Below are 15,067 nucleotides of genomic sequence, written 5' to 3'. Positions count from 1 at the left end.
TCCTCACGCAGGAATTTAGCAGTGATTTAATCTCCAATAACCTGGGCTTATTTTTGTGAAAACAATAGTTAAGTGTTGGTTTCATGCTGTCTAAATGATTCTACTATATCTAATGAGCTCGAGAAACCTCTTGAGACTCTGACATACCTGCCTTATGGTATATGACTTACGGATTTGGCAGTGGGACAGTCTGGAAGACTAAGTGAAAGGCTTCTAGAAGGTGCAATAGACTGATATAATTACAAATTAATGTTTAGGTTAATACGAACACTTTAACTGTATGTCATCAGTATAGAAGGAAGAGAACAAAGTATTTGAGATTTAAGATTTAGTGACAGAGTGGTTATTTGGTGGATGGCAGTAGGTGAGCAGTAGCTATAAGAAAAAAAAAATCTTTGAGGGTGAGTCTTGTTTGTGGCCAATAAGAAACATAACTATTAGAATTTGTGAGTTGACTCTTCAGAAGATTGTTTCAGAATTAATTTAAAATTTAAAGCTAAGGGAAAGAAAATCCCAGTTTTCTTCTGAATAAGAAAGGGTATATCTAAATTGACAGATTAATCCTTGAATGACTTGGTATTTTCTATTCTCTTCCCTGACATCATAGGTACTAGAGAATAGTTAGACACCAAAGACACACATCTGTGGCAACTAGAGCATGGATATTGTGAAAAACTTTGGAAATAATTTAGAGTAAAAACAAACAAACAAACAAACAAACAAAACAAAACAAAACAAAAAGCCAGAGATAAAACAAATGTATATTTTGAAAGGCTTTCATTTAAAATATTCTTTTTATGCTTGACTAATGAGATTGTCTACTTCTGTGCCATATGCAAAGTATAGAGTAAATTCCTGTGAGAATTTTAAGATTTGTTATGCTTTCATCTTTGCTTTTTATAAATAGAAGCACTTCTTGATACAGGAGATCATTTCTGGGGAATGGGCAGGTCTTCAAGTTGTATTCAAACCTCCTCCAGTAAAAAGACTATGTGAACTCTAGCCATCTATCCTTGCCTATGAGACTTCACCATAACCCAAAAGCCAATTACTTAGAGAGAAATGCTACTGTTTTAAGCCTTGGAAGAATAGCCATGATCACTGGCTTTTTGTAGGGTCAGAGCAACAGTCACTATTACCTTATAGAGAAATGACACTTTTTCAGAAAATTCTTTGCTTCTTTATGCTGTCATCTCAATGACTCAGCAGACTTCTGCTTCATGAGATATGCATCTAATATATCAAAGTTTCCCTCAGGCTAAGAATTGCTTAATTATTGAAAAACTCTGTCAAAAAACTCTCCCTTTCTCTCATTTTTTCTTTTCATTTTTTTTTTCTTATAAATATACAAGCACATACTGTCAGCTTTTAGGGCTGTAGTCTGGAAGGCAGTGTCAAAAAATAAACATTTAAAAAAAATCTGACATGGACTTGGAACAAGACCCTGCTGTGTATCACTGTCCTGGGATATGGGACATAAGTCATTGCAAAACTTGAAGCATACATGGGAAGTTTGATTTTTTTTTCCTGGCATTGTGCACTCTACGTTTGTTCTGTGTAGGACATGAAACAAGAAGACAGGCATGTTTGTTGTTAAAGGCAAGCATATTTGTGACTAATATGTTTGAGAAACTATTCAAGAACAATCCATTTTTTCAGAATGATTGCTTCGTGAAGCTGCCAAGGCCATTGAAGCAAGGGGTTATCAATCATGTATGTGTGGGTTATGGAAGATAAAGCTGATGAGGGACCAAAGCTGCATCTGAAATTTGTAGAAACTATCCAACTTTTAGTTTTGTGAGGTCTTAGGAAATTTCAAGTTCATGTCAGATCACCTCATTTTTCCTGCTGTTTCTATCCACATGCAGGGCTCCTATATCATTTCAGCCAGGACACTGTGCAGCCAAAACTCTAAGAGTCTGTATTTGCTTTTTGTGGATCCCTCAGGACTCATCAGTGGGACTTCCCATAAACCCCTTTGGGGAAAGGGCCAGGGTAGGTGGGTGGGAAAGGGGAAACCATGTTCTGGCTCCTTGCTCAATTATTGCAAATCATAGGCAGACGGCCAGTCTGATGGAAATGAGAGTAAACCCTTTACTTAAGTATTTCACTTTCAGTGTACAGCTACCTTTTAGGCTTCTGGGGGAGAGGGATATTCAATTTGTAAAATATCTAGGCTCTTTGCTTCTGATTTAGCTTGGCCTGCTTTTTTGGCGCTTGGCTAGGAGAGAAAGAAAGTCAAAGCCAATCCGGTAACAAAAAATTCTATAGAGAAGACTTGAAATCATTGCTTTAAAACAAGTTTTGGATTGTACCTGGAATATATTTTGCTGTGATTTTTATGCTTCCTTTAACTGTGGAAAATTAAGAGTTGGCATAACTTTAGTGATTTATTGCTTAATTGTCCTTTAAAAAATAATTCTTAGATTCAAATCTTTCTGAGATTCAAATCTCGTGGTGTCACTTCACTGATTTGCATTTATAACTTCTGTATAAGTTCTGACTTCATGAAATCTATAGAAGTTGTCTTTTTAACCAGAAGCAACTCAGTGCAGGTTGCCATGTTCTTTCCTCCGGGAAAATTTCCACTGAATATTCCATAGAAGGAGTTTTCCTTACTTGGTAGAATATTTTTCAAGGCCCCAACACATAATTAGAACTGGTGAGTTGGTTCTAGGTGTTAATGCTTAAAAATACATCCTTCACTACCAGTTTCCAACCCCCACCCCAGCCATTGAGCATAAATAGGAGAAGAGTGATAGGTTAAGGGTGTACCTGACTGTGAGTGACAAAACAGGAATATTATTTGAAAGCTGTGGACAAAATGTCTTATTTCTTAAAAAAAAACAAAACATGTTTTTCTTTCCCAGGTTCATCTGATGTTTCCTGACCATGTGCCAAAGCCTTGTTGTGCTCCAACCAAATTAAATGCCATCTCTGTGCTGTACTTTGATGACAGCTCCAATGTCATTTTGAAAAAATACAGAAATATGGTAGTGCGCTCATGCGGCTGTCATTAATATTAAATAAGAATGGTAATAAGAGAAAGATCTGTGTTAAGGTTTATGACTAAAATAAAAAGTATGCTTTCAGACAAAAAGGGAATTTCATAAAATTAGTCTGACTCATTTCATTTCTGTTCCTATGTACGATATCATGTATATAGTCTTATTTATTTAATGGTATATATCTCCTTTGTGGATGCCTTATCAATAAAATCTATTTTATAGGTCTATTAAATGTAGATAGCCTGGTTTGACATTCAATGGGATATGCTAAGTCCAATTCAATTCCATTTCAACATTCTTTTTCTAATACAATCTTTATATGATTATCTGAAATCAGACAGGACTCCTTTGTCATCAGTGAGGGAAATTGAACGCATTTAGTTATGTTGTGCCAGTGAAAACTGTGATAGGATATTTATTTAGAAATAAAACTAAAACCAAAAAAAAAAAGATGAACAACCCAAACAAAAATGCTTGGATGAACACAAGTTTTCTTTTAGAGTTTCTGCTTCATTAGATAAAGTGAAATCTTGAACTGGATTTGAATAAATAAGCAGTAGGCAGAACACAGAAGATGAAAGATGACACACAATTGTTGTAACTGTTTTCTTTAACCGAATTGGTGTAACTGGAGGAGTATGTTCCTTCCTGGCTTGTGGACTGGAGATTTTGCAAAGCACTCAAAGTTTCAGGAACTCTGTGGAGACAGGCTTGAGCCTATGTCCGTAACTTTCCAAGTTAACACTAAAAAATCGTAGTACAACCTTCTTACCTCAAATAAATCACATCTGCCTATTATCTAGAACACGACTTCTGCAGATTTTTTCCCCCAGATTTAAAAACAGTCCAAAATAAAGAAACGTTTACATGCGCTCCGCTTCCCTCCCCACAGACAAGAGTCACTGCATACATAAAACATACCGGAGCAAAGATGCCGACAGAGCCATTTTCTTTAGCTCTCCTTTCAAACTGAGTTTGCTGATTGATGTGATGCAAGGGATTTTATTTAGGTGAAAGCACTGAAACTAAACTGAAGGAAATTACCAAAAACCCCAGAATGGCTTTGACAGAATTGCCATTTCGAAAGAACAGCTGAAATCCATTTTTCATATCTTTGAGAATGAGCTCAGTGAAAACCTTATTTTGTAAGGGGATTTTGTAAACCTTCCTCCAAGAGCAAATAATTCCAAATGGGAAGGTTCTGTTGTGTGTATGTGCATGTGTATTCTTCCCTCTGAAATTAATTTATTTTCTTTCTTTGCCTTCTAAGGCTTCTCTTTAACACACAGTTACTTTGGGAAGGATGACATTTAGATGGATTACTTGCTCTTTCTGGTGGCTCCATGGTTAGGCTTATTTACAGTTCATCTAAAATATTCATAAAGCACCACTTTCTAATCATGTTTTGGACCTTTCAGATCAAACTTATATCAGAAATAGCTTCCAAAATGTTATAAGTTCATTTGTAATTCAGGTATATTGCAATGTTATTTTAAAATACAGTTTATCTTAAAGAAAATTTGATAACTATATTGGGGGGTACATTAAGTAATATATTTTAAAATAAATAGTGTGCCATTGTAAGAATAAGAAACGGAAGTCTATTATATTATTCTCTAAATGTGCTGTTTAAATATATTTCTATATTTTAAAATCTATTAAATGTGTGACGCTAGTTTCTGCTGTGCTGTATTTAAGAGGGATACAAAAATGTAAGTGTGTCATGAATTGAGACTAGAAGACTATCAGATGTAAAATGTTCGTGGGTTACTTGACTCTTTATGCTGTTTTTAATTGCCAAAACTAACTTTTGTGTTTTTAATAAATAATTCACTGTTAAATGGATAAAGCAACAATCCATGAATTAAATATCTTCTTAATCGGCTCCAATAACAAAGAGATTTTGAAAATAGCAAAAATGACAGGGATGGAAAAATACCCCACTGGTTCTTTTTCATTTAAGAAAGTAGATCATTAGCATCAGTATTTTCCCACTTTTTCAAATTAGATATATGAATATATGTACATAGATGCACATATGTTCAGTTACATTATTCTCAAAGAACTATTATAGTAAATTTGTAGTATCACTTTGGTAATACTTAAGCTGCTGTCAGAAACCAGAATAATTTGGCCTATTTTAATAGAATCCAAATAACTCAAGTCTTTTTAGTTCTTTAGGTATTGGCTTTTTGTGTTTGTTTTTTAAATTTCCTGCTTTATATGCATTTTGCTTTGTAAAGTGGCCCTAATTCTTTTTGAAAGGAGAAGGGCATAAATCACAAACATTCCAGTTCTTTAAAATTAAGACAAAAATAAATCATCTACATCGAACTAAAGAAATAAGAAAAATGCAGTGAAGAATATCCAAAATTATTTTTTTTCTCAAGAACTGTCATTTTATAATCCCTATATCACCATCATCGAATCTGAGCCAGAGTCTACTGGCTACTCTACAGTTTGGCAAATATCATCTCCCAAGAAATTTACAATGAATAATGTTTATGATGCAGTTCCATGCAAGGCAGAAGAAATCATCATTCCCAAACACAAGTCACCATCTCATAACTACTCAGTCAAGTGCTCCATCTATCATCCAATTTCCATTTCAGATTACCTGCTTTTCTATGGTTTCTCTTTTGCATATTTTATTTTATTTTATTTTATTATTTTATTTTATTTGCCTGGAACTTTGTTTAAAGTTAGAAGTGAAAATGCCTTTGCTGATAAAACATATATGTTGATAAGTATACATCCATGCATCTACACTTTATGTGTACTGGTTAAGATCATAATTGAGAAGAAAGTAGGTAAAGTAACAATCAATGCCAGTATTTATTCCTATTTAGGCAGAAAAGTGACACTTTATCCAAGTTAGCACTTTAAAAAGAGCAAAGGATCTGCAAAACTGCCTCAACGTCTGTCGTAACATTTGTGAAAGCGTGTTTGAAACATGGGGGTTTCAAAGAAGAACCTGGATCAGATGTAGCCTTTAAAAATAACAAAGACATTTCAGAAGTTTTAAAGCATGCACCTTAAAACGTTTGCATCTCAGTTTCAACTTTGCAGAGGCAGCTAACCTCCAATCATTCCTGAGATGTCAATATAGGTACACAATGGAGAGAATGGGTAGAAGCACTACAGCTTCAAACTAGAACTTATATGTAGAAGGATGAGAGACAAAAGACTGCGTAAACAGCTCCCAGACCCAGCCAGTTTGGAACCAGAACCTAAGTTGATAGCTTATTGAGGTGAGCAGTATTTGTTCCCCGGTTCATTGTGGCTTCTACTAGACGGTGAAATATAATAGGACATACTTAAAAAGCTGGACTGTGTTTATTTTCCCACGGATGCTTCTAGAAAAAGTCCAAACTAGGAAAATAATTCTCTACCTTGAGCCACAAGGCCAATGAGGTATCTTAGATTATGCATCTTTATACTTTCTTCAATAATTCACATATACCCACACATACACGCACACATATGAATAGGCATATTTTTATATATTTTATTCATTTATTTTAAATGTTTATTTATTTATTTTGAGAGAGAGAGAGAAATAATGAGTGGAGGGCGGGGCAAAGAGAGAGGGAGACAGAGAATCCCAAGCAGTCTCTGCAGCTGTCAGCACAGAGTCCGAAGTGGGGCTTGAACTCACAAACCCTGAGGTCATGACCTGAGCTGAAACCAAGAGTTGGAGGCTTAACCAACCCAGGATCCCCAATAATTTTGTATGTCTTAAAGAAGAGAGAATAAAAACGGGAGTACAAAATTTTTAAATGAACTTCGGGGAAGGAAAAATACATGCAAGAAGAAATTTAAAAGAACTTAAAGTATATGAAGATCAAAGGGAGTTCTAACATCTATTTAATCAGTATTCCAGAAAATTGGAGACAATTTTTGGGTCAACAGCCGACCTGTTTATCAGAGCCGCCTTCTCAACTTGGAAGTCGGTCAACAGGTAATTACTATCCTCAGATTGCTAAGGAAAAATAACCATCGTTTGGAATTCTATACCCAGCAAAACTATATCAAACATTAGGGCAAAATAATTCTTAGGCAAGTAAAACGGAGAGACAATTTATCATCAATAGCAAAACCACTGCTAAAGATTTTACCTTAGGGAGAAAAACAGTTAACCCCAAAATATATACAATAATGATGAGCAAGAAGATGGGGGTAGGCTAAAATAAATAATAATGTCTAATAATCATGGTTTTAAAAATGAAGAGAATTAAATAACATTAACTCGGGTTAAGTAGAGTAAAATACAGTGCAACTATGGAATATATAATGGAAGATGGATGGTTGGAAATGGTTTTGCATTTTATTTAATGATGATTAAACTCATTAACCTCAGAACACAAAATAGTGTGTATTTTAAATCAGGATTGATACAATTTTTCTGTAAAAGATGTGATAATAAATAATTTAGGTTTTAAGTTTCTGTTGGAACTACTCAGTTCTACTGCGGTAGTGTGAAAGCAGTCATAGGAAATATATACACTAGGGTCACCTGGGTGGCTCAGTGGATTGAGCGGCCGACTTTGGCTCAGGTCATGGTCTCACAATTTGTGAGTTTGAGTCATGTGTGGGCCTCACTGCTGTTGGCACAGAGCCTGCTTCAGATCCTCTGTCCTCCTCTCTCCATCCCTCCCCAAATTAAAAAAAAAAAAAAATAGATACACTAATACATGTAGCTGTATTCCACTAAGACTTTACTTATGAAAAAAGGTGGGGATAAGATTAGGCCCATAGACTATACTTTGCTGACCCTTGTTCTAAACCAGTAGAAGGGATAATTGTAATCTGTAAGATACAATCAATTCAACACGATAAAAAAGAAGAGGAATTTTAAAAACATAGCAAAGGGGAAATATTGTATATAATGAAATGATGGCAATAAATCCATAGACAGTAAGCAGACTGAAAAGGTCACTACTGCCAGATTGGATTTAAGATAATCTCAAGAGCTAGTGACATTCTGTTCATAAACTTTTTTAATGTTAATTATTTTTAAGAGCTAGAGAGAGAGAGAGAGATGTAGCACGAGAAGGCGAAGGACAGAGAGAGGGAGAGACGCAGAATCTGAAGCAGGCTGCAGGCTCCGAGCTGTAACAAACTCCAGGGTCTGAGCTGTCAACACAGAGCCCAACGCAAGCCTCAAACTCATGGAACCGTGAGATTATGACCTGAGCCGAAGCTGGAGGCTTAACTGAGCCACCCAGGTTCCCCAGTAACATTCTGTTCAAAAGAGGCACACCTAAAACTTTAAAACACAGGAAGGTTAAAAGTAAAATGAAGGTAAAATATACACCTGGACAATGGCCACCACAGAAAACTGAGTTAATTATATTAATAAAGTATATTTACACTTAAATACAAACCATCCATTACTGTTTTGAGTATGAAGACACACTGTTGTTTCCTATTCACCTTTGCCATATCTTCTCATAAAATTGTTTCTGGAATAGTTTTTTGTTTTTTAATGACCTCTTTAAAATTAATAAACCAAGAGAATTTTATCTTGGCATATAATATCATTCCTTTCTCAAGGTTATTAAGACTCTGGTGATTTGAAAATTCCTTGTCTTTTAAACAAAGTTCACAGTATTGTATTCAACAATGTACGTTGACGTCAGAAAGACTTTCTAAGGTGATTCCACATAGAAAATGAAATAAAGCCTATATGAGAGAACAAGCACTTTTCCAAAGATGTCACGACAAGAAGGAAGAATATTTGAAAACTTGGCTTTTGAACATAATGGATCCAATGAATCTTCTTTCACACTAACCTCATAGGGCTATTATTAAATGGAAATAAAGTAATTTCTGTATTCCCAATACACTAGTACAGCTTCTGGGCCTTCATAACTTTTTTCCATTCACCAGGAATGCCCTCCCTAAATTCTGCCTGCTGATACTCTATTGATTCCTGGAGTGACTTCTCATTTGCTATTTCCTTCAGAAAGACCAAATACACCAAACCAGATGTGTTTTATCCCTCTAATAAACCACTGCAGCACTCTTGCTTCAGGACATGCATCACATTATGCCAGCTACTACAGTTATTTAGAAAAAGCTTATAGTCCTTCTACATTGTAAGATGAAGAAGTCCTACCATGTTTACTCATTTACTAATTCCCTAAGCATTGTCATAAAGATATTGTCATAGTTGGCATTCTATAAATAATTTGGAAATGAATAGAAGGTGGCTTAATTTATTATTTTAATAGAAAATAAACAGAATACATAAAAGAAACACTGTCAAAGCTGAGACAGGGAAGGAACTAAATTCCTTATTTTAAAACAAAATGCCCCCAAGGTATCTTTCACTTTCGGGGCATTCTAATCTGCATTTCATTAAGGTGTTTTTTTGTTTTTTCCCCTGAAGTTTTATTTTGCTCTCTTGGAACATATTCTTCTGCTTCTTCATTTTGCTTGGCCCGGTGTTGGTTTTTATGCATTAGATGAAACAGCCAACTCTCCCAGTATTGAAGGAGTGTCCCTGTGTTATTGATGAACCTTATCATTCAACCTTGCCCAGCTCTTGGTTGTCTCTCAAATCTTTGTGATTATCCAAGCAACCTAGCTATTTTTAACAGCTCCCACTAGTTAAGGGTGTGTCAAGACTGACTGACCAGGGGAAGATCTCAGTCAGCCCCTAGATTCAAGGTGAATGGAAGCCACACCCTCAGGCAGCAGCTCCTAAAGTACGCAAATATATACAGTCCTTTGGAACCAAGAGCATAAATCCTGTTGGTCACCATCATCAGGCAATCTGAAGGTGTTTTCCAAGAGGCAGTAACAAAAACCAGGGCTCCACATGAGTGTAAAAGCTCCTTTTTAGGGGATACCCATGACCTGGAGCATGATAGAGCGAGAGTGCAAAGATGGAGTCCCCCTCTATGTTCCCAGAGAGCATCTCTGTAGCCTCTAGATGTGTGCAAAATCTGAAGCCTACTTCTAAGGCCAAAGCTCCAGGATTAGCAAGGAGTCCTCTTTCACAGAATGGCTGAAGGTGTGTTTCAGTCTCTTATCTGCACAGCACCCTGGGGATGGTAGCTTGCCAAGCACAATCTCTGTTTGTTACAGTCCTATGGGATCTAAAAACACAAGTCTCCCTGACCTCCAGAGTCAGAAAATGAAGCAGTGTTCCCTGGGTGGCAGCTTCAAACACTGGGTCATCAGACATAAAAATCAGGGCACCAGGCAAATGCAGAAGCCACACTCTAGGAGATACTGGCACTCTGGAGAGTGCAAAGTAAAGCAAGGCAGGGAGGGGTGCAAAGATCATATCACACTTAAGAAAAATGAAAGAAAGACAAAAGAAAGAAAGAAAGAAGAAAGAAAGAAAGAAAGAAAGAGAGAGAGAAAGAAAGGGAAAAAAGAGAGAAAGAGAGAGAGAAAGAGAGAGAAAGAGTGCCTACTGGCACTTTAACAAGGCAGAGGGAGAGGCTTTAACAAGATGGCATCCAGGAGCCTCCGATCTGGAGAGTATCCCTGCAGGCTCCAGCCCCTCAGACCAATGCTTTGAAATTAGAAAATGAGTCTCTTTCACATAAAATCTGGGTGCTTTTCAAGGAGCTGCTTCTTCACCAGACCTTGGGAGATGTGGGTCTGCAAGTGAGTACTTTCAATGGTGTTTCTCAGTTTACCTCACTCCTGCACCTCTCATGGGTGCAAGCACAGCTGGTCTTCAAAGTCGGATGTTTTGTAGACTCATTTCTCAGGTGTTGGTCTTAAAAGGTGGGGTGATTAATGAGAGAAACTAGCCCAGCAGTTTTAGTGTTTTTTTTTTTAATGTTTACTTTTGAGAGAGAGAGAGAGAGAAAGAGAGAGCGCACGTGTGAGAGCGAGTGGGGGAGGGGCAGAGAGAGAGGGAGACACAGAATCCAAAGCAGGTTCCAGGCTCTGAGCTGTCAGCACAGAGCCTGACATGGAGCTCCAATCCACAAACCAGGAGATCATGACCTGAGCTGAAGTCAGATGCTTAGGGAGCCACCCAAGCGCCCCCAGTTTTTAGTTTTGTTTTGAAAAGGAAATTGTTCCATTTATATAGCTGTAGATTCTGTGTGCCCTGGGAGAAGTTACTGTTTAGAATCTTCCTATGCTGCCATTTTAAACTGGAACCTCCAGGACATTCTAATTAGGATCAAACAGGGAGCACAATATGGAGCCCACAGGATGATTTAGTACTTCTAAATCATAGGAGGGAAAAACAGGCCTTCAGAAAGGTCGAAAGTGCCGCCTCATTCATGTAGTGGTGATACAGAATTGAACATAGAGACAAAAAGAGTTATTTATGTAGTCATCTGTGGGAAAAAAAATTCAGGCTGAGGTATCAGAAACTTTGTGCTCGGCACTTCTGAGACAGCAAGGAGGCTAAAAGGAGCATGGTAGAACAGAACGTTCAGGCCACAGGAAAGACATGCGTTCAGGGAGATGGGGAGTCAAATGGTGTAGAGTCTGAAAGGCCATCACAAGGACTTTGAGTTTTTACTCAGAAATGAAAAGACATTCAGAGTTTTTTGAGAGAAAGCGGTCACGACTTGTGTTTTAAAAGGAACATTGGAAGTTGTGAGGAGAACACTGGGTAGGATAGCAAAACCAGATGCAGGAAGATAGTTTAGGGGATATTGAAACAATCCAGTTTAAGAGAGTGGTGACACAGACCAGTGTGGCAACTGTAGAACTGCTGAGAAGTAGTTAGAAGCTGGACATATTTCAAAGGTAGAGTAGATAGGATTTGCTAATGGGATGTGAGAGAAGAGTGAGTTAAAGGTGACTCCCATGAAAATGGCTTGATAAATGGAAGGAAGATTCATTTACGGAGTTCCAGCATAGGATGGGCAGGGATTGCCCCAAGGAGTTGAGAGTGTAATTCGGGGTGTGTTAACTTCTGAGTGAAATGTCCAAAAAGTGGTTAGAAATATGCGTCCTGAGATTACAGGAGAGGTCCTGGGAAGAGATATAAATCTGTAAGTTATTAGTATATAGGTGATACTTAAAGCCGAGCCATCATTGAGATCACTGCTACCATACTAACAATAAGTGAGCGCCCTACTCCAGCTTTCATTATCCACTGCTTAATTGTGCCCAAGGACTACCGGTGGGACACAGGTATTGATATGAAGAAAACCAACTTAGTTTTGCTCCTGTCTGCCACAGGGCTTTATGAAGTTTATCTCTGTTTACTGAGAGAGCACAACGGGATCTCCCTATAGGTATTGCAGAAAATAAAATTTAGGTATTAGTTTACTAAATAAACATATATAATTTTGTCATGACAATGTTTGCTGTACATTTAAAATAGTTGAAGGAGTTTTTGGAAAGTGAAGGTAGCAGTGAGAAAAAAAAAGATGAAGCTAAATATCTGGGAACTTTTGTATAAAATGTCATTGACATAAATGTTGTATGTGTACAAGTTCTTAATGAAAACAAATTAAAAAATAATACATCATTTTCCATCAATTGTGTCCACGTAATAAGGTGGGAAAATAACTTTAAAGGTAACATAAAAGGTTCAGAGGAGACGTAATGAAAATCTCTCTTAATTTTAAAATATTGCGAACAAGGTGCCTGGGTGGTTCAATCAGTTAAATGACTGACTCTTGATTTCAGCTGAGGTCATCATCTCATGAACTGAACCATGAGATACAGCCCTGCAGGAGTCTGCTTGGGATTGTCTGTCTGCCCCTCTCCCTGCTCTCTCTCTCTCAAAATAAATAAATAAACATTAACAATATAAGTAAAATATTACTGAACAAAATAGCTCTTCAAGAAAACACTGAAAATCCCTTCATAGAAGTGCGCTGATTTTTGATCATCCCCATCTCTCAGCATTGACCAGGTACAATTCCACCTTGAAACTTTTCACTGCAAGTTCCTTAGCATATTATTAAAATTTCTTTCACTTACATGGCTTTATTTTGGGCTAAAATTATAGCTGTTTTCTGTGTGTAAAACTGAGACTTTTCTTTGCATTAGGACTTAGCCAGTAAGAAACCTTGTTTTCTAGAGAACCGTGTATACTGACACAAAAGAATTTATATCAGGAGGAAACAATGTGAATATTGGTCCAAATTTTTCTAGATGTATGGGGTTAGTGTAACTACTTTATAGGTGCACAATATTATTACGGGGTTAAGGTGTTTTACTTACCATTGCGTTAAGATGTTTTACTTACCATTGGACATAATCATGTACCATCTGTTCATACTAATTACAAAAATAGAATATATGGTTAATATTTGCCAATACCTTTCTTTAATCTGTGCTGCTTGCTCTGATTTTAATTTTACTAGCTTTAAGTATCGGTGCCTCACATTTTGTCTCTAGAGCCCGAAGTCTTTTTTTTTTTTTTTAATTTTTTTTTTCAACGTTTTATTTATTTTTGGGACAGGGAGAGACAGAGCATGAACGGGGGAGGGGCAGAGAGAGAGGGAGACACAGAATCGGAAACAGGCTCCAGGCTCTGAGCCATCAGCCCAGAGCCCGACGCGGGGCTCGAACTCACGGACCGCGAGATCGTGACCTGGCTGAAGTCGGACGCTTAACCGACTGCGCCACCCAGGCGCCCCAAGCCCGAAGTCTTTTAAGTATGCTCTGTATTTTATTTGTTTTATTATTCAAGGTTTCTAACAGCTCTCTTAGGGAGTGCTGTATGCTAAATGATGTTTTGGGAGTTGTTTAAGAAGAGCTTGGCCAAGTCTGCTGCATGTTTAACTGGGGTGTACATTTTGAAGAAGTCTGTTTTCTTACTTTTCTTTTCAAGCATCTCCTTACAAGGATGTGGAGAGTGCCAAACAATCAAATCAGGAAGACAGATGCTTAATCTGTTTCGAAATAAGTGTACTAAACCAGTTTACTGTAATACTATCTGTGAAAAAGAAAACGAAATAAGAAAAATGTTTGTCACGAAAAAGCTGTGTAAATTTACACATGTAATTCTCTATCGTCTAAGCAGCTTTTCTTGGTGAAGAGTTTGAGTTCCTACTCACTAGCTTAGGCACATGAGACCTATTTGAGGATGAAAAGACAGAAAAAATTAAGACAATGAATGAGGAAAGTATAGGAACAATCCCGTGGAAAAATGAGTAAAAATTGGAGCAGGCATTTCCCAAAGAAGGAAATAATTATGGCCAAGTAATACATGAACAATGTTCAACCTCAATAACATTTAGAAACAGGCAAATAAAGACCACAGTGAGATAGCATTTCACACCAGATTGTCAAATAGCTTTTATTAACAAATATTTTAATACTGACTGTTGGAGAGAATATGGATCATTAGGCTGCTAATGGGAGTATAAATTGGTAAAATAATTTTGAAAACAATTTAGCATAATCCTATAAAGAATATTTACATCCTTTACCACTTTCTCTTCTAAATATTCACCATGGAAACAGTTCTGAAGATCTTAGCTAGAATATCACACAAGAAGGTTTATGACAAAAGTGTTCAGCTGAGGAAATAATAAAAAACAAATATATGTATGTTACATCCCAAAATCCAGACATGACACAGATGTTCATCTACAGAAAATGGGCAAATATATCATAAGAGCAGTGAAATGAGTAAACCACAAGTCTGTGGATGAATCTCATAAACATAATGTTGGAAAAATAAAGTACATCATACAAGATTATATATGTATGGTATGATGTAATTTTTATAAATCTCAAAATAAAGCAAAACTAAACAATACATCTGTAGGCATTATATGTGCGTGTACATTAAAGAATAGCAAGGGAATAACAAAAAAATAAAAATTCAAGGTAATGGTTAGCCCAAAGGGATGGGAGAGTGATTTTAATTGAGGATGGAGCTGTTTGTAATGCTAGTTCTTAGTATGAATGTTAGTATAAAATGGTGGAGTTTAGTAGTATTTTTTAAATGCATACATACATTATGTCTCAGCTTATGCAGCATGAGAGAATACCTTTACATCTTAGTGAGTTGCAACAATGATTTATTAGCTCACAATGCTGTGGATCTGCAGTTTAGATGAGACCTAGGTCTCCTTGTTCTACTGATCTTGTCTGGACTCCCTGCT

General features: G+C 36.8%; 1 protein-coding gene across 1 annotated transcript in view; it reads left to right on the top strand.

Moving 5' to 3' along the window:
- BMP5 (bone morphogenetic protein 5) overlaps positions 1-4,864 on the top strand; it is a 116,307-nt gene extending 111,443 nt beyond the window's left edge. Inside the window, exon 7 of the mRNA XM_040473801.1 lies at positions 2,871-4,864. Coding sequence (XP_040329735.1) covers positions 2,871-3,020 — 150 coding nt within the window. The 3' untranslated portion in view covers positions 3,021-4,864. The remainder of the gene's footprint in view (positions 1-2,870) is intronic.
- Positions 4,865-15,067: the final 10,203 nt, after the last annotated feature.

The sequence above is a fragment of the Herpailurus yagouaroundi genome, unplaced genomic scaffold (assembly GCF_014898765.1).
Source record: "Herpailurus yagouaroundi ecotype Mexico unplaced genomic scaffold, PumYag 139, whole genome shotgun sequence".
NCBI classification, from domain to species: domain Eukaryota; kingdom Metazoa; phylum Chordata; class Mammalia; order Carnivora; family Felidae; genus Herpailurus; species Herpailurus yagouaroundi.
Note: the sequence above shows the minus strand (reverse complement) of the source record. Positions and strands in the feature narration are given on the sequence as shown.